Genomic DNA, 27545 nt, shown 5'->3' with positions numbered 1-27545 from the left:
TTGAGTTTGTTATGCATATCATGTTTGCCACAATACAGGTTTTGTCATATTTGCGGTAGATGCCAAACGAATGATGGCTACATGTTGAACTCAATTTGATAGAATTGATCTATTAAAGCTTGTACAGTTATTAATTTTTCTTCTGTGCGTTTGATTCCATGATGATAAATTTTTATAAGAATTAATCAAGGATTCATTGGGTGGTTATGGAATGTGAGTACATATGCTATTAATTTTGTTATCAATAATCCGTGGCTTTTTGTGGGTCTTATCGTTTTGAATTAATGAATCTGATTATAAAGATGTGCATAAAATATGCCTTGTACAGACCAAATATTAGTAAGATAAAAGAAAGATGAAATTTTGGTTTGACGACATTAAAAGTTTTTGTTTGTCTAAGAGATATTATTGTTCATGGTTTGTCTTTTTTCTATGAATTTGTGTTGATGGGATTCTGGCCATCGCTTTGGCGATGATTTTGGTTCGGCGCATCTGTAACAATGGCGATTTACTTCGATAATCTGCAATGGTATGAGGTCCATGGGAATTGGGAGTGATGGCAATCTGGATGGATGGATCTCGAGCATTGATAGATAATTTGTTTTGTTGATTTGGAACCGAGGAATTGCAATCAGGTTGACGAACACGGGTCCAATGATGCATTCAGGTAACTCAATTCACTGTTTCATGCATGATTAATCGTTCTCCTATATGCGTGATTATAGTACGATGAGTTGGAGCATAATGAATTAGGGCTTTTGCTATTTTGAGTATGCTTGTTTATATATATATATATATATATATATATATATATATATATATATATATATATATATATTGTGAAGGCATGATTAAACTCGAAATACCTATAGATGCCAACTTGTGATTTATGTGAGATGTCTGGAATCATCCTTTGCTACATAAATAAATTAGTGTATGTCTAGATATACTCTTCTATTTTTCATTAAAGAGTCCATGCGTATGCATTGTTTCATGTATGAATCTCGATACATTTAAATTGCGGGGAGCTACACATGCATATCTTAGTGTCAATTCCTGATTTTCAATTGGTTTGATTTATATCAAGTTTGGGTTGGAATGGATTTGATTGCATATTATATGCAAGTAAGGAGGTATTATAAAGCGACAAAAATAAATGCATATATAAAGTGGATGCCAATTGCTTTGTGATTTATACATAATAGCATTTTTGAATGAAATCTGTATATATATGGAGATAGCATTCGTGCATAGACGTTGTAATTATGGGCATGCGGTTTTATCTATATCAAATAGAACTTGCATAAGTTTCTCTGCATATTGATGCATGCATGCATACAAGAAAATATATGAACAGATGAATATATAAGGTAGATGTTTTATTGACCACCTATAATGAGTCTTGTGACAATAAACTTTTAGCCATTTACAAAATATATATTCTATTATGAATCGGAAAGCAAATAATTATTTTGTCATCTTATTGGAAATTCATAAGATTAATGATATGCGGCTATCATTATTTTCTCCAAGGACTTGCTTACGAATCTATATATAATTGATGATGGTGTTGACAATGAATTAAAGGCATGAATATTTTTAATTTGGATTATTGTTGACTAATCCTATCATGTATATATCGATGCATGCTTATTGTATATGTATATTTGTGATTTCATGATGTATGCTTCCACTATTATATTTTGGTTGAAATCACAAATAGGGAGGAAGATGAACTTCGAGTTCTCCAGAAGAAATAGTGGTCTTAATTATCTCGTTTTAATCAAGACATATTGTTGTGATATATATCCAGACATTATCAAATTTTGGTTGATCTTGCTCGATGGATATTGAACTAGATATTGAACTAGTTAAGATCAAATTGAATGCAAAAATATTGTGCTTGCTATTCTGATTTTGATCATTGTTGAAACTGGTGATTTTGGGTTTATGTGAGATAAGTTTTTCTGAATGGATTGTGACTATCTTTTGATACATAGACTGTGTTGCATAATGGTTTAGGTGTACATGACTAAACTAAGATTATGCAATAAGTAAGGAATCGGGAACCAATTGGTTCATATCTCCGGTTTCTTTATCAGTTGTGCAGTATATTCTGCTTAAAAACCAGTTTATGGTTTTATTGAAGCAATTGTTTGAATTATTTGTGTTACTTAATTTTTTTAAGTAATGAGAAGGATCCTATTATGTTAGCATTCAAAAGGAGACGAATTTGGTTTCCATATGGATTCTGATTAGTCATTCATTGTATTGGAATGATTTTTAGTTAATATAGTTGCTATTAACTTGTACTTAACTTGGTTGTGTTGAGTATGGCCTAAATAAGTGGGAGCAAATTGGTTTGGTTTTGCTATAATGGTTTACATAATTACAAAGTGCAAATTAAGTATGTTGTAACTTTTGAGTTAATTCTGCGATGTAACAGAAAAGATTCTTAAGTTCAATACTTTAAAATGCTTAGGTAAGTTGTATGTGAGGTTAAGCTTTTGTTATCCAAAAGATTTGGTAATATGATAAAGTTGTTGATTGATATAATTGTGCTATTCATACAATTATGAATAATTTTAAGAGCTTACTGTCAAGAATGTTTGATATTTTTTATTTTGGGCAATGTGAGTGGGAGTAGACGTCTTGGTTTACTCTTGAGCTTAGATACATTGCTATGAACATGAACTGGACATTGTGATTTGTAAGTTAAATCTGTATTTTGTGTTGCAGAGGCAATTATAAATTCATTGTTTTGGTTTATGTAAGCTGGTTGTGTCTATGTACTAGTGTGTTGATGAATGACTTATGTGATCACCTTTATATTGAATTTAAGATGATTATTTACTGTTGTGAATCATACTCAAGTGGGAGAATGTTAGAGTATGAGTGTGATTCTCACAGTTTAGTAATAATCATTGTTATTTCAGATTGGTATAAAGAGGTCTTAATGTGTTTATAAGAGTTAATTCAATTTTGGTTTGGATTGAAACTCTACTGTTGGCTTGAGAATAGAACTCATACTTGTACAAGGATTTGGTTTTATATTCCTTGTAGGATTATTATAGGGTAATCCAGATTTTGTATTATAAAACCCACAAGCCCCTGCTCTCATAAAAATACGCTCTTATTGTTCCAATTACCTATAACTTGGAGAGCATTGAGTTTTGCAGAGAGGAGAAGGTTGTGTGTAGAGGGTGTCTTGGTATGCGTCCATGTGACAGTTAAAGAAGATGAAGAAGTCGGATTGTACACACAGTGTCACGGCTTGGTGCTTTACGTGTCCTGTTGTATTCTTGAACCCAGTTCCTTTTGGCAACAAAGTAGTTTTCAACTGCAGCAAAGGTTGCGGTGTTCATGGTTATGACACCATCCGTGTGGCTCTTGCTTCAGCTGATCCTGGTCATGGTTGGACTGTCACCAATCATCACAACATTGGTCATTTGCTTTTCAACGATGACAGTCATCTCGGAATCCACTCGTCCTTTGGCTTAATGGAATAGCACCATCTGCTGTCTTTTAACAACACACATGGGAAAGACTTCGTGAAGCAGTCTGGAGGTATGTGTTGCACATATCACTTCAATATTTGCATATGTAGAACATATTTGATGTGTTGGTTGTGATTTAGTTGGTAAATTCTTGTGTTCTTGGCTAAGTATATTAACATAAAGCCTATGGTTAATCTTACAGCAACAACTTGAGTGTTGGATTTAAACTGGTTCTTAGTGTCGTAAATACAAATACAATACAACTAAAAAATCGTATGCGAAGGAATTTGCCTTGGCAAAAGGACTACCAGTGTGCTGTGTGAAATATTTTTTTGGGACATGACATCATTGGTGTAATGACTTCAATCTAGGCTTAATTATAAAATCTTAATTATTCCAAATGACACTTATACACCCAACCAACTCGATAACATAATATCATACATAATTTACCATTTGAAAAACTGTTATTGTAATTGTAACGGACCTCTCAGACATAAAAGACATTGGGGATGAGTTTCTCAGTAACGAACTTTCATGGCTTTCATATAGAGAAGTTGAAAGTACCCACCTACAGACAATCTTACGTTTGCCTTTTGGTAATGTGATCAGTTCCTAAGTGATACAAAACCCATAATATGTTTACAATGGACGATTTCATAGATTTGTACTTAAATAAGAAATAATTGTCTTTAGTGTCTCAATAGTCTAGCCAAGTATGAACAATTTTGTTCAAAAGAAAATTTAAAAGATTATACTTAAAAAAATAAAAAAAAATAAAAAAGTTATCATCTTTATTTGATCTCTAGCCCTTCAATCAAACCTGAAAAATACAAATTACAAAACCATTAATAGAATGCTAAAATTAGTTTAACGTTCTGCCTCTAGTAAGTATTTGTTACAAACTTTTGACAATAACACTTGCTTCTATGCATGTGGATGTAGTTGAGGTCGTGACTCATTACTCACGCTAAGTCTTTAGTTGTGAGTAATCTGGAATCTATTGAACACCCAAGTATGAATATTACACAGTTAGATGGAAATCAAAATGAACTAACTTTTTAGACTAAATTATTATTCGATAAATAGAAAAAAGAAAATTACATAAATACATGCTATACTTGTACCTGTCTGCGTGCCTATGAGAAGAACCAAAAACTAAATATACCTGATGCATTTACCTTGTGTCTCAATTGAGCATATGAAATACGACATGTTCTATGAAGGGACGTGTCTATGAGGGGCACCTCATTGGGAACGATTAGCCTTATTTGCCTCAAAACATTCTGTTTGATTCAGTTAAGATAAATTCCTATTAAAACTTTGTACTCATATTTTTTCACCTTTACTTTCGGAAGACCCTGATACTTTATTAGTATTCCATTGCTCTGCAGTGACCCAAGGAGGAGTGATGGCTAAACGTTGTTCATCAGTCTCATACTTGTCATAGCATCTTTGCTTTACTCGACACTTTCAATCTCTCCATCTATTACCGACTGTACTTAAGCAATAAAGACTATATACGTCAGGAGCATATTTGACCAAAATTGAGTTGAATTGTCTCATTGAATTTGGTGGAACCCTAGACCATAATTAGAACAATTAGAAGAAAAAGAGAGCGAGAGAGCGTAGAAAGCCTTACGTACGAGAGAGGAAGAGAGAGTAGAAAACCTTATGAACACTTGGACTTATTGTGGATTACATCTGATTTAGGGCTAATTGAACATTGACAGTAGAAAGCCTTAGTTTTGTGGTCTACTCATGATGCAAGGGTAAAACTGTTATTCTCAGCATTGTCCACGTGTCATTTTCCTATTGGATATGGTTAATTTATGTTTCCACATGTGCATTGTGGATGTTGTTTTTATTTGGAGAATGTACTATTCACACACCTCATTTTACTTCTCACACACTCCTTGATAATTTATGTTCGCTGATCTTCTTCAATTCATCTAATCCGACGACTGAAAATTTAAAAGGTGTGTGAGAAGTAAAATGGGATGTGTGAATATCACATCCCTTTATTTGGTAATGATTTTTTTCTTTTTAACAAATCATATCATATAAAACAAATAGAATTGCATAAACAAAACCGATCCTATTCTTTATTTAAACAAACTGTTGGGTGAAAACCCATTTTAGTGTCACATTGTTTAGCTCTTATTATACACAACTATAACACTTTTACATTAACTTCTTTTGCTCAATCAATGAGATAATTCAGCATCATTGCAACCTGTCGAGAGTCCACGTCGCGGCTTTGAGTAATGGAAAGGGATCCGGAGAGTCCATGGCGCAGTTTAAAAATCAAAATACATAGTTGAAAACCAAATGTCTAATTAAACTAAAATCTTAGTATTAATTATCATAGTTTCAACATGACGATCATACAGCAAAAGACATAGGGGTACTAGATAACAACGAAACCATTTCCCAAAGTAGAATACCAAGTCAAGTCAAATTCACACGGAAGCAATGAAATCTTTGACTTGGTTAATCAGCTGGTTAGACTCTGGTAATTCTGGAAACACATAAAATGCATGCACCATGTTTGGATACTCGATTAGCTTCGCCTCCTTCCCCGATTTCTTCAACCACTGGTAGTACCTCCTCTGCCTGTCTAGTAGCGGATCCAATCCCCCAGTGAATACAATCGTATTCGGATACTCCAGACCCGATATGTCCACCGCGTTCGGCCCACTCACGTTCGCCGCCTCGTGGTCCCGGTTCGACCCGTCAGGCAAAAACACCTTCCACAGCCAGTCCGTTCGGCCCACCGATACCAGAGGAGCTCCGCGTAGCCGGATTTCAGACTCAACCCGCTCCTCTCCCCCGAAAAACGGCTGTATCGATATCAACCCCACAGGTTTCACTACCCGCATTCGATCCTTCTCGCGGGCGGCCCGAACCGCCACGTGGTGGGCCACGTTGGCTCCCGCGCTGTCCCCGGCCAAGAAGATTCTGGATCTGTCTGCGTTTTTGGGGAGGACGTCATCATTTTGGTCGAGGAAGGTAAGGACGTCGAACCCGTCGTCGTATGGGGAAGGGTACCGGTGTTCGGGGCAGAGGCGGTAATTGACAGAGACGACAACAGCGGGGAATTTCCGAGCAAACTTGCGGCAAACGGCGTCGTATGCGAATGAGGCAGGGCTGAGGAAGGTGAATCCTCCGCCGTGGAAGAATACGATGACGGGTAGATCAGATGGAGTCGACAACGTGGACTGGGGGACGAAGAGGCGGAACCAGAGTTTGCGAGCGGGATCCACAGTGACGTCGGATGAGGTGACGCCTCTGACGGGAGCGGCAGGGGTGGCGGAGGACTTGAAGTCGAGGATGTTCATGAGACGACGATTGACGGTGCCGTCGGCGCGGCGGGCAGCGTCCGTTATTTTGGACAGAACGGACAACGACACCCGCGTCCTCCACGGCAGAGAAGTCCATGACGGTGCGGTCTTTTGAGTACTGGAGTCCAACGACGTCGTCATGGTGGGGAATCGAATCGCCGATAGAAAGTGGAACGAAACTCTGTCGGTGCGGCGGTTTTTCAACAGAAAATATAGACGAAGACTCGAGAGTGCAGCGAACAGGCCAACTAACTACTACCTAATAAAGCGGGGTTAGAGTTATGGTCGAGGGAAGTTGATCTGTCTTTGTAAGTCTTCAATTTTTGAAAATGATGGATAAACTAGTTGTCTTTTTTTAAAGTAAATAAATAAATAAAGCGGGGCCCACAGTTATAGTGCCGTTTTCACTATAGTTAGATCGTATGTCCACACCGTAATGGGACGGGATGGGTTTAGTTTCATAATAGACTAACAATAATTTAGTTCAAATTCATTTTTAACGAGAATCAAATTTAAAATATTTCATTTACAAATAAAATAGAATATTACTAAATTGTAGTATTAAATGACTCTTCACTGTGAAGCTGACATTGGAAGATTGAGTATTGAATTGGAACATAGAAGATTGGTAGTATGGTTGAATTATCAAATGGCGATAGTCTTTGGAAGATGGAGATTGAGTATTGAATTGGACCCATAGAAGATATGGAAATGATTCGATCACGCAAAGCAAAATTGAAAAGACGGTGAGTCCTCAGCTACATTAATACGATGTTGATTGATGGGTTGGGGAGGTTCCTCAGGTTAGCATAGATATTTTACAAGAGACCTGATTTTCACACACCTTTTATAGCTTTTCCCACACCTCTCTTTGTTCCAGGCCATCGGATTGAATAAATCAAACGAAAACAACGGACATGATTAGCCAGGAGTGTGTATGAAGCTATAAAAGGTGTGTGTTTATCATTTTCCATTTTTCAATTACATTACGTGACAAATTGAACCATACACGTAACAATCATCTATTAGGAAAATTAATAAAAATGATTCGAAAATTTTGAGTTAACTATAAGAATAAAATAATTGATAAGGTGAATAGTATTATGATTGACTTTTTAATGTAAAAATATGATTTTTTGTTAAAGTGAACAGTACTGGGAGCTTTTCGTTAAAGTTCCCACATTTATTAGCCAAATATTGCCATCGAGACTACATTTTTGTTGTAAGGCCATCTCCAACCGATCCGATCAGAGAGCTAGAGGGCCGAAAATAGTTCGAAATGACACGAAAATCATCTCCAATATAGGGCCAAGTCAAAGGGCTTGTGGGCCCCACTGAGCCAAAAAAGGAGAAAAGGGCCAACCGACTAGCCCAACCTAGCCAGCCGGCCCGAGGCTGTCCAAAATTTTGAATCCAACAATAGCTGACATCAGTTTTCGTTGGATTTGAATTTTTTTTTTTTTTTTACCAAATTTTTTTGAAAAAAATTAAAAAAAAAATCCCTTTTTTTTCCTATAAATACCTAAGTCATTCCTACACAATTTCTCAAATAATTTTCACCATTCCATATTATCTCACATCATTCTATTTCAATTCTTCACATTCTATTTTCTTACCTCTTTCAATAATCTTTCCTTCAATTTTTTCAATAATTTTCAAATGGCCACATCTGCAAGGAAAGGTAAAGCTTGGACCCAAAAAGAAGATGCAGCTCTTTGCAGGGCTTATAGATGGATCTCAGAATATAATGTGAGGGGGACTTCGCAAACAAGTGAAGGTGTTTGGACTCATGTGTCCAAAATACTATTAGTTCTACAAATGCACCACTCCACCGAATACCCGAAACCACGAGAGTTATTCTTCAAGATGGAAGAAACATCTTCATCCAAGTTTGAATAAATGGCATCAAGCACTGTTAACAGTTGCAAGTAGACATGAAATCGACGCCAATTACTATAACGAAGTAAGTATTTTCACAATTTATTTTAAATATTTAATTATATTACATTTAATTTCATAAATTAATTTCCTTTAATTTTTGCAATTATATTTTCTAGGTACGCCAAGCGGAGAAATTGTATATGGAGGACAACTCGAAACCCTTTCAGCATCACGATTGTTGGGAAATTTGTAAATGGTGGGTGTTATTTGAAGATCCACCTCAACATAGAGTAGGTCCTACGCCGGTATTATGGAAATGCATCCTCAGTTGTATATGGGGATGAAAATGGATCTCCTACCATTCAAGAAAAAAGGGTAGAAAATCCGTCTTCGGGTGAAGGTTCCATACCTAGGGCTATGGGACGAAACAAAGCCTGAAAATTAAAGGAAAAGGGCAAGGCAAATAATGATATCGCCTTTCAACAAGAAATGGTGGCCTCTTTGTGATTCATGGCGGAGCAAAATGTCATTGCCGTGAAAGAAAGGAACCGTAGGCATGAAGAACAAGCCAAACAAATACAAGAAGAGATGGACGATAGGAATAGGCTAAGGAACATTTTGGATTACGCTCGAATGAGTAAGGCCTATTTTGATAGGAAAAAGAAGGAAATTATTGCCCGACGGCAGTTGTTTACCTCTGATTATACTCCTACAATGGCGGATGATGAAGATGATGATGATTATAGACTTTAAATTTAAGTTGTTGTAGTTTCTAAATTTTTAAGTTGTTGTAGTTTTTAAATTTAAGTTGTTGTAGTTTTAAAATTTAGGGTTAAACTCTGTTTACTACCCTCATGTTTTGTGGTTTTCAACATTTAGTACATCAAGTTTTTTTCGTCCCAGAGTCATACCTAAAGTGTAAATTTTGGGACAGTTTCATACATCCGTTAGTCAAACTGTTAAGTCTGCCGTTAACTGATGATGTGGCACATATGTGGACAATGACTGAACGCCACGTGTCATTAAGAGGTCCACGTGGAAATTAAAAATTCAAAAAAAAATTAATATTAAAAAAATTAATTTAAAAAATATATATTAAAAAAAAAAAAACCCAGAACCCCTTCGTATTCCCCACCCCCACCCGACATCCCGACATCCCCTCCACCCGAGTCACCAACCCCATCCCCCCAATTTTTCCCCCAGACCATCACCTCTTCATCTTCTCCTTTTTTCCCCCGACATCCCTCCTCTTTCTCTGCAATTTCTACGGTACATTTTGAGGAGGGGTTCCAAAAAAAAAAAAATTGAAACAAAGCAACCTCCCTTCTCTCCTCATTCCTTCCTCCCTTCTCACTTCTTATTCCTTGTAAAATCCCAGAAACAAAGCAACTCTCAGACCCAGAAAACAGATTTATGCATTCTACGAAATGATCCAAACATGATATATCCGAATCAAAGAACAGAAAAATCCATCCAAAATGGCCTTTGACTTCAAAATTTACAATACCATCTCATCGAAATCTAAGTAAGCTCAAATGACGATTCCAAAATCTACTAAAAATGCATAATTTCTTCTTCAAAAACCATATTTCGCGAAAAAAAATTCATGAATTAAAAACTGAAAAATAACCACAAACACACACGCACACTAAAGATAACATACTGATTACCTAAATAGGCACAAAATCGAAAACCCCAATGCGAAAGCTCCGAAATTTCCAAGTAAAAGCTCGAGATTTGAAGTCAACCAAACCAAACCAAGTGACTCATTACAAAAAGCTTCTAAATTCCAAAACCCCATTGACCAAAACAACTAGTCTCAAATTGTGTAAGCATTTCCTCAAAGAAAGAACAATCAAAACCCACAAACGAACTTAGAACCCTAAACACGAAGCTCCAATGGCAATTGTATACAGTTAATTCAACCAAATTCAAGCACTGAAAAAGCAATTGAATTCGAGCAACAGGAACCGTAATTAGACTAGCTGAGATAAAGAAATCAGTGGTAGAAATATCTTCTTGCAGGGTTTGTCCAAGGAGGGCTTGGGGTCTGATTCTGGCGAAGTAGGCGGGCTTGGGCTCTGATTCCGGTGAAGTAGGCGGGCTCGGGCTCTGAGAAACCGGGGAGCTGTCGAGGAACATCACGGCGGTGGGAAATGGGTGGTGTAGCGGAGAAGATCGGGTCGGGATCTCTTCAATAAACCCTAGAAATTGCAGAGAAAGAGGGAAAATGCTTTCTCTCCTCCGTATTCGAAATTGGGAAAAGATTGAATCTTTGCTAGATTGGAGAATGGAGGGAGGTATAGAGAAAGGTAGAGAGATAGGAGAGAGAGGTAGAGAGAAAGGGAGGGAGAATGGAGGGAGAGAGGGTGCGGGGGTAGAAGACGGGTTTCCCTTTTTTTTTTTTTTTTGAACCCCTTCTCAAAAAAAAATTCCACGTGGACCCTTAATGACACGTGGCGCCCAATCATTGTCCACATAGACGTCATGTCATCAGTTAACGGCAGACTTAACAGTTTGACTAACGGATGTATGAGACTGTCCCAAAATTTACACTTTCGGTACGACTCTGAGACAAAAAAAACTTGATGTACTAAATGTTGAAAACCACGAAACATGAGGGTAGTAAATAGTCTTTTACCCTAAAATTTAAGTTGTTGTAGTGTTTAAATTTAAATAATAAATTATGCTTGGCCCTATGGCTCTTTGGCCCCCTCGGCTAGAGATAGTTTTTTTGTTACAGGGCTATATTTGGCCTATGGCCCTTTGGCCCCTCGGTTGGAGATTGTAAGAAATGTGGCTCTGCCACATGAGAGTGTGTTTATAACTGTAGACATCGAAATTTCGGTGAAATAAATGTTGACGAACATATTAAAGTTTCAACGTGCCGAGGCATACATGGCATGTGCCACGTGTCACACAAATTGTACACATAGCGTGTAACTCAACAAAAACGAACGAGTCATCAAGAATGACACATGTCAACACTTGGCAGAAACGAGTTATTTAGTTCTAATTTTCTATTCAAGACTAAGACTTGAAAAACTCTATAAATAGGAGGCCATTTCACTTCATTTCACTCACCAATTTACAAACCAACACATTCGCACACCACACATCCAAAATCCTTGAAGCTTTGAAACTCTAAAGCTCTTAAGCATCCAACCTCCCAAATTCCCAAGAATTCCGAAGAATCGAGAAATCAAATCAAAATCCTTGAAGCTTTGAAACTCTAAAGCTCTTAAGCATCCAACCTCCCAAATTTACAAACAAAAACGTTCTTCGCCAAAACCTTTGAAGAATCAATAAGCACCCCTACACGTGCCAGTTCTTCCTTCACCACAAATCAAATCTTTGAGGCCCTCGTTCATCCAAGATCAAGTCATAGTGACCCTTGGATCAACAATCATCATAAGAATCAACAAGCACCACTACACGTGCCAGTTCTTCCTTTTTCTTCTCCGGTGGTCCTCGCCGGAGCAGCCGTTGGCCGTCGTCTGTTACGTCGGAAACTAGAAAAACTTCAAACTTCAATATCTTCTTCAAAACTCAACCAAACTCCATGAATTTTATATGGATTCAAAGCTCTCAAAGAGTAGAATGCAACCATACCTATTTGGGGTCCTAAAACCGACGATAAGTTGTCAGAAAATCCTTCATAATTCCCGCTAAACTTGTAAACCCATAGCCGAGCTTATTTCGATGTCCAAAATACTCCAAAATTGTTCCAAAGTGCTAGGGAAGCTAGAAAAGTACCTTCTTAAGTCTCAAAACTAGGTAAATCCTTTGCGATCACGCCGGAAAAAATTAAACCCCTCGCCAGAGCTCGGGTATCTCGAGTTCTACATGTCTTCCCGTCAAACAAATGGTACGGCTAAACTCGTGAGGTCGAGGGAAGTATGATGGTGTTGTCCTTAAGCTCGATCTGTGTGTGTGTGTGTGTGTGTGTGTGTGTGTGTGTGTGTGTGTGTGTGATGGTGTTTGAAGGTTAGGGGGTTTGATTGTACGGATGAGAGGGAGAGTTTGAGAAATAGGGAGAGGGATGGTGAGGTTGTACACGTGTGTGTGTGTGTGTGTGTGTGTGTGTGGATTGGCCAGTTTAAATGGCCTCAAGCCCTAATTGGGCTGCATGATTAAGGTTCATGCAATTGGGTCCAATCAAAAGAAACCAACCTAATTTCCTTATTCCTTCATAACATTTCCACCACGAACCCAATTCGGCCCTAACTCAAGTCGACACTCTCATGACGTCGAGTACAATTTGATCACATTAGCGGAAAAAATAATGTAAAACTATATACATACATCCATGTCACTAAGCCTCGATTGCATAATTGTCATTTCCACACATTCGAGAATAAAAATATATAATTATTCGGGACAAGTCGTCACAAAGGTACTCCAGCTTCGAGTTACATAAATCTTTCAAGGTCCCTCATACACAATTCATTCGGAACCATGGCAATGTGACTTACAACTCTCGTGAGTCCCAAAGAATCGACGCCATGAGTGGTTAGGAACAAACCACTCTAAAGATTGTGCATTAATGCTCAACATATGCCACATCGAAGAGTAGTAAAAGGAAATAACCTATGAACATGTAAAAGGTTCTGATGTATTTCATGCTTTCCAATATACTTACTTCTACTTAGAGTTAGAAGCCTCTTTCCACTTTCAAGTCACCCATTTAGAGTTGAACCAACTTTGAACTTAAATGTTGGCTGGTCGAATGTTGAGCATTAACAATCTTGCATTTCCATGCGTTTTCATTGAAAGAACGAGTATACTAGCTTACGCTAAAAAAATATGGTTAAATAGGTTTTCCACATTCCATACCTTCAGTTTAAAGGCCCGTTTGTGATTCTAGTTTTTAATTTTTATTGCCCTAGAGATAGAGAGAAAGTATGTGTGTGTGTGTGTGTACGATCCTTTATATTAAATTTGATTTTAACAGTGGCTAAATTTATAGAGCAGCCTCTCCATAAATGGGGGTAAGGCTAGCCGACATTCACCTCTCCCAGACCCTGCGTAAAGCGGGAGCCTTGTGCACTGGGTACGACCTTTATCTGTATGAGGTGAATATTCAAAAAAGGAGATGACAAAAAACAAAGACGGCGTTGGGGGGGGGGGGGTTTGCAAAAGGTGCACCAACATGGCCCCAATTTCTGAGGGTTCCCCAAGGTTCATCCTCCTACATGTATTACATACGTAAGAGAGTCAAAGAGTGTATATGAATAGGATTCCTTCTTCCAACAAAATAGTAGGAAGAGAGAAAATAAGGGTGCGTATGGTGGGCAAGGCCAGCGAACAAGAGTGAAAGTAGATAAGGATGTGGTGAGGTTGGCATGAATAACCTACACCAAACACGGTGTGAGCAGTTTTGAGAGGCTCCAAAACAACCCACTTTTATCGAACCCTCAACACAAGTTTGCAACCCCAATCCCCATGACGTGTGAGCTCCTATATATCCCCACTGCCATTTATCCATATGTGACCTTTATATACATATCCCACAATTAACTGTTTCCCTACACACACACACATATATATACTTCAAACACAAATTGCAGTACATACGTAAAAACTCATTATAATCTGAACTTCTTCTTCAACCTCATTTCGCTTTCTAGTACTGGAAATCATGGAAGATGACAATATGAGAGCATTCGACATGGGGGCGCTAAGAACAAGTCTCCCACAAAAGTAAGAACACATTGTTTTCTCTAAATTTTCCATTTTGAGTTCGCATTTTTAATGTTTTGGTTTCTCAAAGAACGCATTGTTTTCTCTAGATTTTCCATTTTGATTTTCGCATTTTTAATGTTTCGGTTTCTCGAGGGAACATTTTTAACGGTTACATTTTATGTGGTACATTGCGTGCACAGATTATGTATGTGTCGAATGCAACGCACCAGATGTACACAAATTTGTTCTAATACGTGCATGGGTTAATAGAAAATATTTTTTATATTTCAAACTTGGTTTATTGCACATGTTTGTTTCTCAGCAGGAGAGGGTTGTCAAGGTACTACTCAGGGAAATCAAGATCATTTACGTGCATGGCCGATGTACGAAGCCTCGATGATCTGAAGAAACCAGAAAATCCCGATGCGAAAAAGAGGAAGAAACATTCTGAGAGGAAGAACTTCCCCATTCCAGCATACCCTCCTTATCCATGTCGAAGAGTTTCTAGCACCACGCAATGTACTGCACCCTGCGTTGGTGTATGAATAATATAAATCAACTGACGAACAGGAAAAGCACAATAACATTCTTTTCTGCAATACTTTGCTGCTTTCCAAAATCTCAAGAGGTGCCGATTTCGAATATCGTTCTAAGGAGTGGTTTTTGGAGGATCTAGCTGCGGAAGAACCAGGAAGGAAGAGCTAGTTTTTCCTTTCTCCCATATTGTGTAAATATCAAAGTACTAATTTAAACATATGCATGTATTAGATCTTATTTCTTATTTAATTTTGGTTTTTGTTTTTGTTTTCGATACAGAAAACAGACTTGTGTAATTGTATCTGTGCTAGAACTTGGTTTGGTGTAATATCTTTGTGATGAAATTAAACAATTTCAAAAATCTAATGTCACATTTTGTTTTCAATTGTTGATGCCAAAAAAACTTAGAGATAAAGTGGTCATGTGGAGATGATATAGACAGTGATAGATGCGGAGCACAACACGTACGTGGTTGGGCTACATTCATAGAGTTATGGTAGTGATCATTAAGAAGGCTGTAGTGTTTACATAATATAATGTCGGTTTAACTCATAATAGTCATTAGTGGAATCTAAATGGGGATTAAGGACCTTAAATGTGGAAAAGGAGACTCCTACAAATGAAGGGAGTCCCTCTTGGAAGTAGTTATTCGTACCCACGGGTCAACAAAATATAGGATAGTTTGGTAGTCGAGAAAATTCTAATTAAGTAGAGAGAAAAAATCTTGAGAAATCTGTTATAGTTTATTTTAATCAATCAATGATAATTAGATTGATATTCTTTTATATATAAGATAATGGCACTATCCAAGCATTCTTGTGTGGCAATTGATTTCCTATTAGAATGTGGCTGAGTATTTAAACATCAAACACTATCAACACCTACCACAAGCTGAAAGGTGTGGCACGCAACTTCATGTTGGATTTGAGAAATTTAAATCGATCAATGGGAGGAAGGTTTGGTGAAGACATCAGCCAGTCGAATCATAAAACATGATAGCCTGAATAGTCTTACCACAAAGTAACTTGCGTACAAGGGGAAAGCCGACCTCAATATGCTTTGTACTAGAGTGATAAACAAGATTTGCAGAAAGAGCCAGAGCTCAAATATTATATCACAAAACATAGAAGTGAAACAAAGAGGAAGAATTGTAATCCTTACACACACTACAAATCCAAATATTCTCAATGAAGTAATAGCAAGAGCTTTCTAGTTTGATGATCTGATTCTGTACACTAAGATTAGGAGTAACATGATTCGTGGCATCAGTCAGTATTAGCAAGCCAGCCAGTATGTTTTTGCAAGGAGTAGGATTGGAAATGGTGGCCAGAACAATTTTTTTTTTTTTAACAAACAATAGTGTTAGTGAGTAAAATTATTGTTGTACGTGGTTGGGGAGGGGGGGGGGACGAGAGATCAGTGGGGATCGAACCCGCATTAGTGATAGACATGATTGTTTTCTACCATTGCGGTAAAGCACCATTTGCATCTACACAACAACTAAGAAAGTTTTTTAATAAAAAGTTTAACCCTCTATATTAGATAGAGTGAAATAATATGCCCTACATTTTGTATTTTTTAGCAAGCTCCTTCATCCTGTCCACGTCTTCTAATTGCTAAATAGCCAGAGGTCGCTTGGTCTCGTGACTTATTGTAGTTTTCTTTCTTTTCTCGGGCTTTTTGCCACTTTGTTTAAAAAACATAATATGACCTACATGACACCAATATGGTGCAAAAAGCTTTCGAGTCTTGCGTAAATTAATCAATTAACTTTATGAAATGGTAAATAGTGTAACAATTCGCAACTTCGGAATAATAAAGGGTCAATATTTAAAATAAAAGGGTGCAAATGTGATTTACCTTGAGGAGAACGATAATATTAATAGGTTAAATAAATTAAAGAGAAACCGAAAAAATTCATAGAACTAATTAATTAGAATAACGTGGAGACCAAGCCAAAGACAGCTCATGCCACAATCTTGTGGAAAATTTGGCCTTTTTTGTCATATTGTTCTAAAAATTTCCACCTAGAGCCGTCCCGTCCCGATTAATTCCTAGACCTTTGAAAATTAAGAAAGGGCGCCTAGACCTGCTTATGTGTCCGCCTAGACTGCCTATGCACTAACTTAGGTCGCGACTCTCACTTAGACATAAAATTGATACCTTTCATTTTGCATTTTATTTTTTTAATAAAATGTAAAAGACTTGTTGAATACTTGGATGAATACTCATTATATGATTGTTCCCTATATTATCAATATGTTCTAATACTTTGTAATATATATGTCATTTTATTTTGCAAATTAGGTATTCCAACACAATTATGTATTTTTTTAAGTATAAATAGATGCTTATTTATATGATATATAATAAAATTACTTAAATCCCCTAGGCTCCCGCCTAGACCCCGCCTAATCGCCTAGGCACTAGGCTCCAACCAAGCACCCTACTAACGCCTAATATCTTTTAGAACCTTGATTAAATATAAATCTAATTAATTGGATTTGTAGACCAATGATAAAAAGATCCAAAGGCAAAGACTTACCCGCAGCTTCAAAGAAAGTTCCTTTCGACGCATAAAAAGCCAATGAGTTTCCTCCAACTCCAAGTTTAGTTCATTTGATGAGATGGTCCACTATATCCTGGGTGACCATGCTGCATTCAAAGTCCTTTATATTGTCTCACATAATACTTTAATCATAGATGGAATTTACCATTCAAATTGGATATTGCTATTCACATATATATTTTTACCTCTCACATATTTTTATTAATTTTTGGTGATTTTCTTCAATTTTTTTTATCTGATGGTTGAAATTTGAGAAAAGTGCGTAAGATGTAAAAACGGATGTGTGGGTAGCACTACCCTTAATATTTTACATTAAAGATTTAGGGTTCTTTCACTAGTAGTACTTAAAATTAAATTTTATACTCAACTCAAAGCCTCATTTTGATTTATTCTGTTATAGTATCGGATTTGTTATTGCACTATAAATAATAAAGTTTTTTTTGTTAGGCAAGAGGATCAGTGAAAATCCCAGGCACACAAAAATGCATAAACATGATTATTTTCCACAACTATGATAAATTATTTTTTTACTTTTGAAAAAATGCTATTGAGTTTGTCCTCCAACGAAAAGGAAACAAAACACCAACATAATCCCACCGTTCAAGTCTCTTCCCCTAACATTCCATCTCGTCCATCCACGTGCAATATGCTGCCGGCTTCCATGCCTATATATAGACACCGCTGCCTCTATAATTATCTCATACGCAAATCACCGAAGCTTAATCATCGAACATTCCTTAGTTCCCAAGAAAGTCAGAAACCCTAAACCCCTTTTACCTTTTCGAGTTTTATTCTTCAGGTATGTTTGTTTTCGTCTCTTATTTTTTTATTTGTTTTTTGGGATGTGAATTGCATTGTGCATTCTCTGAGATTGATGCTAGGAATTAGAGTTTCTACTTTCTAGGGTTTTGCATACTTTTTCTGGATTTTGGTAGTGAAATTATCTATAATATGTTTGACTGAAATATTTAATTAGGATTACGCTTGTGAATTTTTATTTTCGTGACAAATCTAAAGCATGCATGAATAATTTGAATTATGTTTGTAGTGTTTTGATGTTCCTGGTCATTAGAGTTAGGGTTTTTCGTTGGAAGATTGGAAAAAAACCAAAAAAAACCCAGTTACGAGTTACGAGTCTGTCATGAGATGAATTATTTGAATTTATTTCGTGAGGCATGATGTATGCATTCTTCTATGCAAGACATTCTTGACTTCTGTGTATTCATGTTCTTAATCTGTTGGATCGGAGGCGTTGATTTCTTACGTGGTTTACGTGGATTGTCAGTTGAAGATTGCGATGTGAGGAAGGCTAACAAACAGTTATTGTTCTGTGTTGCAGTTTGCAGATTAATTTGTTTAGGTTCTCAATCAAAGCAAATTACATGATTGACCCAGACGTTCAGATCGCAACTACTGTTGACCCTCTATACGGCACGCCCCTAGCTCCTTTCGACCCTTTTAATGACCCTTTTAGAGACACCGAAGAGCCAGATGCGCTTGGAGCCAAGGAGTATGTGCATGTTCGAGTGCAGCAGAGGAATGGAAAGAAGTGCCTGACAATAGTTGAAGGGCTGAAGGAGGACCTGGACTTCAAGAAGAAGCTTAAGGATCTGGAAAGGGAGTTCTGCTGCAATGGCAATGTGGTTGAGGACAAAAAGCTCGGCAAGATAATTCAGCTCCAAGGCGATCAGCGCAACAAGGTGCTTCAGTTTCTTGTTGATGCTAATATTGCCGACAAGGAGCGGATCAAGATTCATGGTTTTTGAGGGCGCTTGGAGTTACTAGTAGTGTGCTGTTATTGTTTCTTCGATAGACTTCTCTCTCCTTGTAGGAGTTATATTTTGATGTTTGTTTCTGTTTGATGCTTTTTGGTAGTTGATGGGGATTTCAGATGATGAATGCTGTGAGACTTTATTATTAATAAATTTGCTTTTGTGTTTCAAAATCTGTTGTTTTTTGTGGTGAGAAATCTTCCCTTTTATAGTGTTGTACAACCGGTTATACCTAAGATTCGAGGCAAATGTAACACAAACTTACAAACCTATATGTAAATTGGAGCATATACAGTTGGTGCAAATTCAATGAGATGAGCAGCAGCAGTATTAGGCTTAATCTCCGCAAAACTGATAACTCAAAAGAAAGCTCATTCAACATTCAAAATACTAAATTCATACGAGCTCTCTATGTAATTGCTGTAAACAATTTGAGAGGTCCAAAATGTTGTAAACAATTCAGCTTCACATCACATGAGCTTTGAGTGGCATGCCAGAAATCCACAAATGAATCTCTCTTTTCCCCCGCTTAAACGAATGGACAAAGGAGAATGCTAGCTACCTTCCCCTTTTGTTTTCCTCTTTATCGTACAACATGTGTGTATGTTTTAATAAAATAGTAGCTTGTGGTGTCTAACCGTGTTTTAATAAAATATAAACTTGTCGTGTCTAGCCATGTTATAACGAGAACATCAGTAGCATCACATGGCCAAGTTAGTTCCATGAAATCCTCATGTAGAAGATGCTGTTGCTTTAACATCTAAGTTGTATAATCCCCCCTCAAATTGCTAATATTATTAGGTTTCACTCACTTTCATGTACATCCACACATATGAGCAATATTGCAAAAGGAACTCGAACATGTAACCTCACATGCAACGAGGGTGAACGCTCTGCACCACCTCGAGTAACAAACCCTTGCCACTTAAAGTAACAAACCCCTGCCACTTCAGACGCCATTGTAAAAGGGGGCAAAATCACTTCTGGGGAGAAGCACATGAGGAGCAATTCCCCGTAAACTCACTTGGAAAATTACTTCCAAGCGATTTTACGAAAAAAAACACCTCACATGTTTTCGCTTTTCGCAACTCAAACCTAAATATTTTCCAAATCCATGGTGGAAACTTAATTCATGATGACATAAAAAGGAGCTCCGAAATTCATGATTCACTAGTTTAGTCATTTCAGGGGCATTTTCTAAGTTATGGTTTTCAAGTTACACGGCTAAAAATCTGTCAACTAAGTTAGGAAGAAGAAGACACATTACACTTATAACCACAGAAAAAGGGAAGCGAAAAGACTGCTTAATTTGTACCGGCTCCACCTAATAAACAGCAATTGAGCCAACCTCCCAAAAAGAATCAGTGCTTCTCACTAATGGTACAAAATTAGAACTGAACTGACGCCTCCACATTAGAGATCCAAGGATGAACTATTGCAACTTTATCTTCTTGCTGGTGACTGAATCCCAATTATCAAATATGACAAGCTCATCGTCGTCGTCAACAAGTTCCAATTTCTCGGGATTTCTTGTACTACTGCCAGCAACACCTGGTATATCTGGATTGACTGCCTCAGAAACCTCAGACAGTTTTCTCTTCCTTCCAGGAGTAGTTTCAACATCATCAGTCCTTTCAGCCTCCATAGATGATGATGCATTTGACGTGCTTCCAGCATTTGCAGTAGACTTCTTGTCATCCTGTGCCAGCGCAGGAGATTGAGTCCAACCAGATAGAACCATTCCATCGGGTTCCTTCTCTTCATCAAACTCCTCTCTGCATGAAATCAAACTTGCATTAATAATCATGTAGATTACATGACAGTAAAGAATAAAATAGCATCATCACCCAACCCCTATTAAAAAAATAAATAAATAAATAAATAAAATAAAATAAAAAACGGCTACTAGATCAGAAAATGCTTCATGCAACCACAATGGCATACTTGGTTAGGCTTCAGGGGGTGGGGGAGCCAATAATGGAAGAGAAGATAAATTGTAGGATGAAGGACATTAACTTCAACTAACACAGCTTCTGATTGCTTACTATCTCACAAAAATATTTCAGCTTATACAGCTGCGTGAAGCTTTATTTTTATAAACCATAACAGGAAAATTAGTTATTGCGAATGCTCATGTCTTAAAGTCATCCATCATTTTGTATGTGATGTTAAGAAGCAATTTTAATGATGCATAGGAGCTTGCAGATCAACTGGATAAAGAACCACCTGTGCTTAATATTGATCTTGCATGATAGTTCTTGCTGAAGATCCTCAATTGTCAGCATGGTCCCACTGGTAACTGGCGTAGGAAGCTCAGACAGCACCTGCAATTTTAGGTAAAAACATTTTTTTTAAATCACACAAACAAGACACATGTATCAGGTGAACTTACATGAGCAAGTCTTCCAGAAACAGAGGAAAAGAATTCATACCTTATCAAGGTTTGCTGCATAATTTGCAACCATGTCTTCGTCCAGGTCATCACCAACTTCATAAAGAAGGGCTGACCCATGCATAATGAGTGGCAAGCTCATCCCAAGCTTGGCTCTAACAATCTTTTCAACTACATCCCGCAACTTTGTGCAGTGAGTATTGATCTCAAGTGATAGTGGTGTCTGCTTACAATCATATTGCATTAGTGCATATCGCAATTCCACTTTAACTGTCAGCACAAAGATCCCACAAAGATGGAATTTAGAAAAGAACAATCAGTATACCTCTGAACAGACATAGCAGGACTTGTTAGGCTCAAATGGATCCACTGGCATGAGCAGCATTTTTCTTGCTGGATGTTCCAGACAATATGTCATCCTACATAGCCATTCAGATCAGGGTAGAATCAGACCACAAGGAAAAAAAAAATACAGCGTAGAACAAACCACTGGGAAGAAAAAAATAAAAGTAAAGCCGCTCCATTGCACTACAGGCTGGCTGAATGACCATCATCAATGACATACTGTTCAAATTTCAATTCCCTAATTGTTAAACTGGTATGACTTCAATCAAACAAATGGAAATTGAAAATGACTTAAAAGTAGGACCCACCCTTCCGATTACACCTATATGCAAGCCAACCAGTGCAAATAAAGCAATGCCAGAAATGTACTACCATCTCATGTTCCTGAATTATTCACATCAGAAGCAGTCAAAGAATTCTTTTCTTCCCTAAACCAATATATGATCATGGCTCTAGACTCATCGATGTACATCAACCAATTATAAGTGCCTTTCTGTGTGGGTATGTGTGTCAATGCACAAGTGTATTTGTGTGCAGATACCAGAATTCAGTAAAAGATAATAGTGAAAACCAAGAAAAGAAATATTTTCTCGTCACCAATTTGAAATACAAAAATTCAGAATAGCAAATTATCTTGAAATAGAACACATTTTTTTAAAACGGTATCGAAAGAGAAAGAAGGAGAAAAAAAAAGAGCACTTTTTTTTTATTACAAGGGCAATCGCACGCACCTATAATTCTTTGTATCATTTTGCAGCACCTTTATTGCCTCAATGACAATCAACCCAGCAATAATAGCATTCGTTGTTGCAACAGCATGAACAATATTACCAGCAATGCCTTTAGCTTCAAAAAGGCTATGCAATGGGATTCCAAAAGAAGCAGCCCGTATATTTGCAGCAGAAGTAACAAATTCTACAGCTAGCTGATCATCTTTATCAAAAGTCATATTTCCAATCTCCTGCCACCAGTGCCCCCACGCCCCGCAAAGATAACGAGAAACAAAAACGCAAAAAAAAGTTAAAAGAGTTCTGAGAACAAAATAAAAGTTATGAGTCCAGCTTGACATATGGAAAATAAATGGTTGTGCAATGACTTTCCTTACTACAAGAGTTTAAACTAACCTTCTGCCTTTTCAAGAAAAATAGTTTCAAAGCCTCAAGAAAGACTCTGGAATTTTCCATAAGGCTCCATATATCCTGTGGATTCTTCATTCCTAGAGATGCCATGGCAGATACTGAATATACATCATTGGATGCACCATTCTTTTCCATACTTCCATTCTGTTGACCGAGCCCATTAGGCATGACATCCCTACTATATATAGGCCTTGGTCTATTGCGGTTCTTCCATGTCTCCTCATTAGACAAAGCTTGCTCAATGTTATAACCAAATACATGATCATATATTCTCCTTCCATACTGCTCAATGTCTTCATCATTTCTATGTTCAAATACATCTTCAGCCTGTTCTGATGAGCTAGCACCATCACTAGAACGTACATTCAAATCATTTGCCTGATTCTTATCCCCAAACAACTTTGCAAAGAGAAGTTCCTTTGCCCATACGATACAGTGAACAAACTGCAAAATACAGATTATACAATCAAAGTCTAGACCCATGGAGCAAGGGGTTATCTTGAACAATGATGAATATACCATTTTAATTTGTTGGAGGAAAATGATCATCGTCCAATCCAACTAAAACTTTGTTCCATGCAAACTGGCAAACTATATAATTTAGTTTTCTATTGTATATCTTTCAATATCATTTTTATGGCCCAAAACATCATTCACAATCCATAGTGCTTACCACCAATTTCACAACAATCGAATTGCAGCAGCAGCGGTAGTAGTAATTTCTGAGGAAAAAACTAAGCCCAGCTTAAATCTATTAACTATAAATGGTTTCCACAGTTTCTTGGTCCCCCCCCCCCCCCCCCCCAAATGGATTCCTTTGTCTTTTATTACTCGTGTTGTTTTCTCTTCCAGATTATTCAAGTCTCCATGGTAGAATTAGAGATGTTTAATTCACAGGATATAAGTAACCAACTATCAAGAAAACTGATTTCCCAATACAAGCCGCACACAGTTATTCAAAGACAACAACAACAAAAATAACTATCCATCAACAATACCTTTGATGGAGTACTGGTAATGGTACAGACAGGATAAGTTTTAGGAGCAGGTTTTGGCTGACATTCATAGCACTCTGTTTTTCCCTTCACATGTACAGTCACCTGATTTTAAAGAGTCAACAAATAAGTGAAAAGGGGAGGAAAGAATCTTCAAACAAAACCAACTGCACTGAAGCATTTTGCAAAACAAATAAAAGGACAAATGAAATAATAAAAATGATGCAGAAGTTTGAATATGCCGGTCAAATGCACTGATGGTTTTTTCCACCATGTGTTTCTAAAAAAACTATAAGTTTTACATAGTACATAATATATCTCTCCAAAACTACATCTAGCCACACTCAAAAAAGGACTTGAAACTATTTAACATCATGCAGCATCACATAATGTAAGACAGAAAATTCATATAGCTAACCCTGTACGATTGGAACAAGGGTAAAGATGATAATGATGACATAGATGATGATCAATGTAACATTTTTATGATAAACGATCACAGACAAACACATAATAAAGAATACTATAGGATCCTTAGCTGATGTAGTTATTCAATGAAGCACATGAATTCTTAAGACAGGGAAAAGATAGTTCACTGCATGAACTCAGCTAAAGACATTCCGTTATGAAACCCCTTCTGCAACTGCTATAAAGCACTGTCCAGATCAAAAACCAACATGCCAACTACGCATGAAGCAAAGAAATTACCTTTCCCGACCTAGACATCTTTGACATATGAAGATTGGCATCGCTAATAATGAAACCAGTTACAATTCTACAAAGCTCAAGTGATCTAAGATAAAAAATATACACATACACACACCATACAAGGAACCAGAAACATAATGGACAGACAATAATTTATTAGATGCAATCAATTGACACACCTAGTTCCAATGAAAAAAATTAGTTTCTTGCCAACCAACTCTAAAGCAATAACTCACCTGTCCAAGGAACCCAGTTGTCCCACTTTCAATCAAGGGAACATCAGCTGCCAAACACAGGCGATTCACATGTCGTCTAGCATCTAAGTTGTCAAGTCCATTCAAGACCACATTAAAGTTCTTAAAGAAGTCCACATTGAAGTCAGAATCCCTTACATTGGCATGGTATGAAGTTATGCTTATCTCAGGTCTAAATTTTAAGACAGCTTCCCGAGCAACCTGTTAAAAATATCCATGAAAATATCATACACTGCACACCTTTTCAAATAGAAAGCATAAGATAGATTAAACATACTTACTTTGGCTTTGGATTGCCCAACATGTGATTGTCGGAAGAGGAATTGTCTGTTGAGGTTACTCACTTCTATAGTGTCCATGTCAATCTGCAATTTGAGATAACCAACTGCACAAGTGAATAATAACCGAAAGAAACAAAGTAAACTTGCTCATTCTTGCATATACACAGAATCTGGAAAAAGAATTTGGATTATAATTTAATATCAATCCTCAGGTCATGAATTGAAAAATTAATATAGGGATCTATCCAAGTAGTGGTAAATATAACTCAAACCTCCACATCCAAACCCACTATACCATAAAAATGTGGCTTATAATTCATCTTTTTCAAGATTGGATATCATATACCCCATCAATTTGTTTAAATATATAGTTTTTCTTTCTTTTCGCTTATTAACCCTTTACACAAATTATAGGATTTCCACCACAAGCGTATGAAGCAATCAATGGACAGGACAGCAATGAAGGTACAAACTGAAAAATTAACAAACACTGAAGAAAAATGAATACTTATGAGTAGAACCACTTCAGGAATCGCCCTGACTGGCACTAGTCAGCTACTGTGTGTTATTATAAGTTCAAGTTAGAGGTTCGGTTAAAAATATTTCACTTGTTACTAAAATGAGCAAAAATCCCCAGACACACTCCAAGGTCTAAAGCCTTAGGTAAGAAGTTGCCACCACTTTGATTCCTGTAAAACATTTGGATCATTCTCTTCCAATTCTTTGATTAGCCAGATCCTAGATTCTTCTAAGAATGTCATAATTCTTAACAAAACATTAGAATAATCAACAATGACGATGATAATGAAAGAAGAACAAATACTAATTCAACATTTCATCACTTTTCATTCTAATTGACACATGATTAACTGTACAGAGAAGTCATTTTTAAAAAAGAAAAATTCAGAAGAAAATTGAAGTAAATTTGGTACTAACAGAACTATTTTCCCTAATTAAAACCCTAAAAAAACAACACCTAAACTTCAATAAAAGAACATGATATGGGTATAACACATAATGAAAACCCTAGCAAACTAACAAAGAATTAAAAAAATAACAGAAACTCATCCCTTAAGATTCAACAGCAGAAGAGGGGGAGAGAGAGAGAAGCGCACAATATGAATGTCTTGGAAGCCAGAGAGAGCGAGAGTCTTGAGAAGCTCGCAGCCGATACCACCTGCCCCAACCATGAGCACTTTCGCGCCCTGCCAAAAAAAAACCCAGAAACATTTTTCAAAAATTTAAACCCAAAACCCACTCAGAATTCGAGCAGGGAGAGACTTTCACAGTTGGGGTTAGGGTTTCAACAGAAATTTTGACAGTTGGGTGCTGCAGCAGTACCTTTACAGCGGCCAAGTGTTTCCGGGAAGCCATGAGAGTTGCAGAAGAAGCAGCTAGAGAGAGAAAGGGGAAGACTGCAACAGTGGATTGGACTTAATAGCACAGAGGGGGAGAGAGGTGGGTGGGCTTAGCTTTTAGATGGGTTTGTGGAAATCGAACAGGGGACGTGGGGGGAATCTTGGAATGGTGGGTTGTGGTCGTGGAGACCCAGGTGGGGAGGTTCGAGGAAGGAGGGCTGTCGAGGTTGAGAGCGCCAAAAACACAGCAAAAAGGTGAAAACTTCACAGCCAAAAAACCCCTCCCTCTCTTTCTCTCTCTAGGTTCTGTCTTTTGTGTGAGAGTAATGGAGGAGCGACGAGAGAGAGAGAGGGAGGGTGGTGCCCGTGGGCGGAGTTAATAAAGTTTGAGACTTTTGAGTCTCCCATCTCTTCTTCCTCTGCTCCCCATTTGGGCATGAGGGTTTTGTTTGACTCTTTTTTTTGGCCTACTTTGCTACGTCTAGGGGAAAATGGTAAAGGCATTTGGTCATCACAACATTGATTTTCCATTTGAATTTGGAAATCTAACAACTAGATGTATCCGTTTATGTCTTGTTTGGGTCAGGTCTTGTATTTGATTACTAATGCTACAAATATGATAGTTTTAGATACAAACAATGAGTTTCGATTTGTTAAGAAAGTTTTAAAGTGAGAAACGAGGTGCTAAAAGTTTCAAATCTACAAAAAGTTGGTAACTAAGATTAATCCAACCTTAACGATAAGTTATAAATAGTAATTCTGGTTCCCGAAACAATAATTTTTATAAA

General features: G+C 37.3%; 3 protein-coding genes and 2 long non-coding RNA genes across 5 annotated transcripts; 3 read left to right on the top strand and 2 right to left on the bottom strand.

The window, feature by feature from the left end:
• LOC126586908 (uncharacterized) lies at nt 1-5331 on the top strand. The gene is made up of 3 exons (XR_007610927.1): nt 1-667; nt 3180-3567; nt 4892-5331. It is a non-coding gene; the product is annotated as an uncharacterized LOC126586908 (long non-coding RNA).
• Nucleotides 5332-5831: 500 nt separating this feature from the next.
• Nucleotides 5832-7114, bottom strand: LOC126586906 (probable carboxylesterase 18). Its single transcript, XM_050251870.1, has one exon. The coding sequence runs from the start codon at nt 6980-6982 to the stop codon at nt 5960-5962; it is 1023 nt and encodes a 340-aa protein (XP_050107827.1). The 5' UTR covers nt 6983-7114; the 3' UTR covers nt 5832-5959.
• A 7034-nt stretch (nt 7115-14148) lies between these two features.
• On the top strand, nt 14149-15329 carry LOC126586675 (uncharacterized). The gene is made up of 2 exons (XR_007610872.1): nt 14149-14425; nt 14730-15329. It is a non-coding gene; the product is annotated as an uncharacterized LOC126586675 (long non-coding RNA).
• Nucleotides 15330-18227: 2898 nt separating this feature from the next.
• LOC126586674 (protein translation factor SUI1 homolog) lies at nt 18228-19458 on the top strand. The gene is made up of 2 exons (XM_050251600.1): nt 18228-18312; nt 18853-19458. The coding sequence occupies exon 2, from the start codon at nt 18896-18898 to the stop codon at nt 19277-19279; it is 384 nt and encodes a 127-aa protein (XP_050107557.1). The 5' UTR covers nt 18228-18312; nt 18853-18895; the 3' UTR covers nt 19280-19458.
• A 986-nt stretch (nt 19459-20444) lies between these two features.
• LOC126586670 (SUMO-activating enzyme subunit 2-like) lies at nt 20445-27196 on the bottom strand. Its single transcript, XM_050251595.1, has 11 exons — nt 26741-27196; nt 26515-26604; nt 25400-25483; nt 25101-25319; nt 24160-24261; nt 23147-23605; nt 22754-22983; nt 22003-22096; nt 21718-21900; nt 21512-21609; nt 20445-21060 (listed from the first exon to the last, which is right to left on the bottom strand). Exons 1-11 carry the CDS (start codon nt 26771-26773, stop codon nt 20718-20720), a joined length of 1935 nt encoding a protein of 644 aa, XP_050107552.1. The 5' UTR covers nt 26774-27196; the 3' UTR covers nt 20445-20717.
• Nucleotides 27197-27545: the final 349 nt, after the last annotated feature.

This window comes from Malus sylvestris, chromosome 10 (assembly GCF_916048215.2).
Source record: "Malus sylvestris chromosome 10, drMalSylv7.2, whole genome shotgun sequence".
Taxonomy (NCBI): domain Eukaryota; kingdom Viridiplantae; phylum Streptophyta; class Magnoliopsida; order Rosales; family Rosaceae; genus Malus; species Malus sylvestris.
Note: the sequence above shows the minus strand (reverse complement) of the source record. Positions and strands in the feature narration are given on the sequence as shown.

What these genes read in the sequence shown, in the direction of transcription:
- LOC126586906 (XM_050251870.1), bottom strand. Translation starts at nt 6,982, where the DNA reads ATGACGACGTCGTTGGACTCCAGTACTCAAAAGACCGCACCGTCATGG.
- LOC126586674 (XM_050251600.1), top strand. Translation starts at nt 18,896, where the DNA reads ATGATTGACCCAGACGTTCAGATCGCAACTACTGTTGACCCTCTATAC.
- LOC126586670 (XM_050251595.1), bottom strand. Translation starts at nt 26,773, where the DNA reads ATGGCTTCCCGGAAACACTTGGCCGCTGTAAAG. An exon ending in TTGGGCAATCCAAAGCCAAA is followed by an intron (nt 25,320 to 25,399) that starts GTAAGTATGTTT and finishes TATTTTTAACAG; the next exon opens with GTTGCTCGGGAAGCTGTCTT. An exon ending in TTTTCTTGAAAAGGCAGAAG is followed by an intron (nt 22,984 to 23,146) that starts GTTAGTTTAAAC and finishes CACTGGTGGCAG; the next exon opens with GAGATTGGAAATATGACTTT.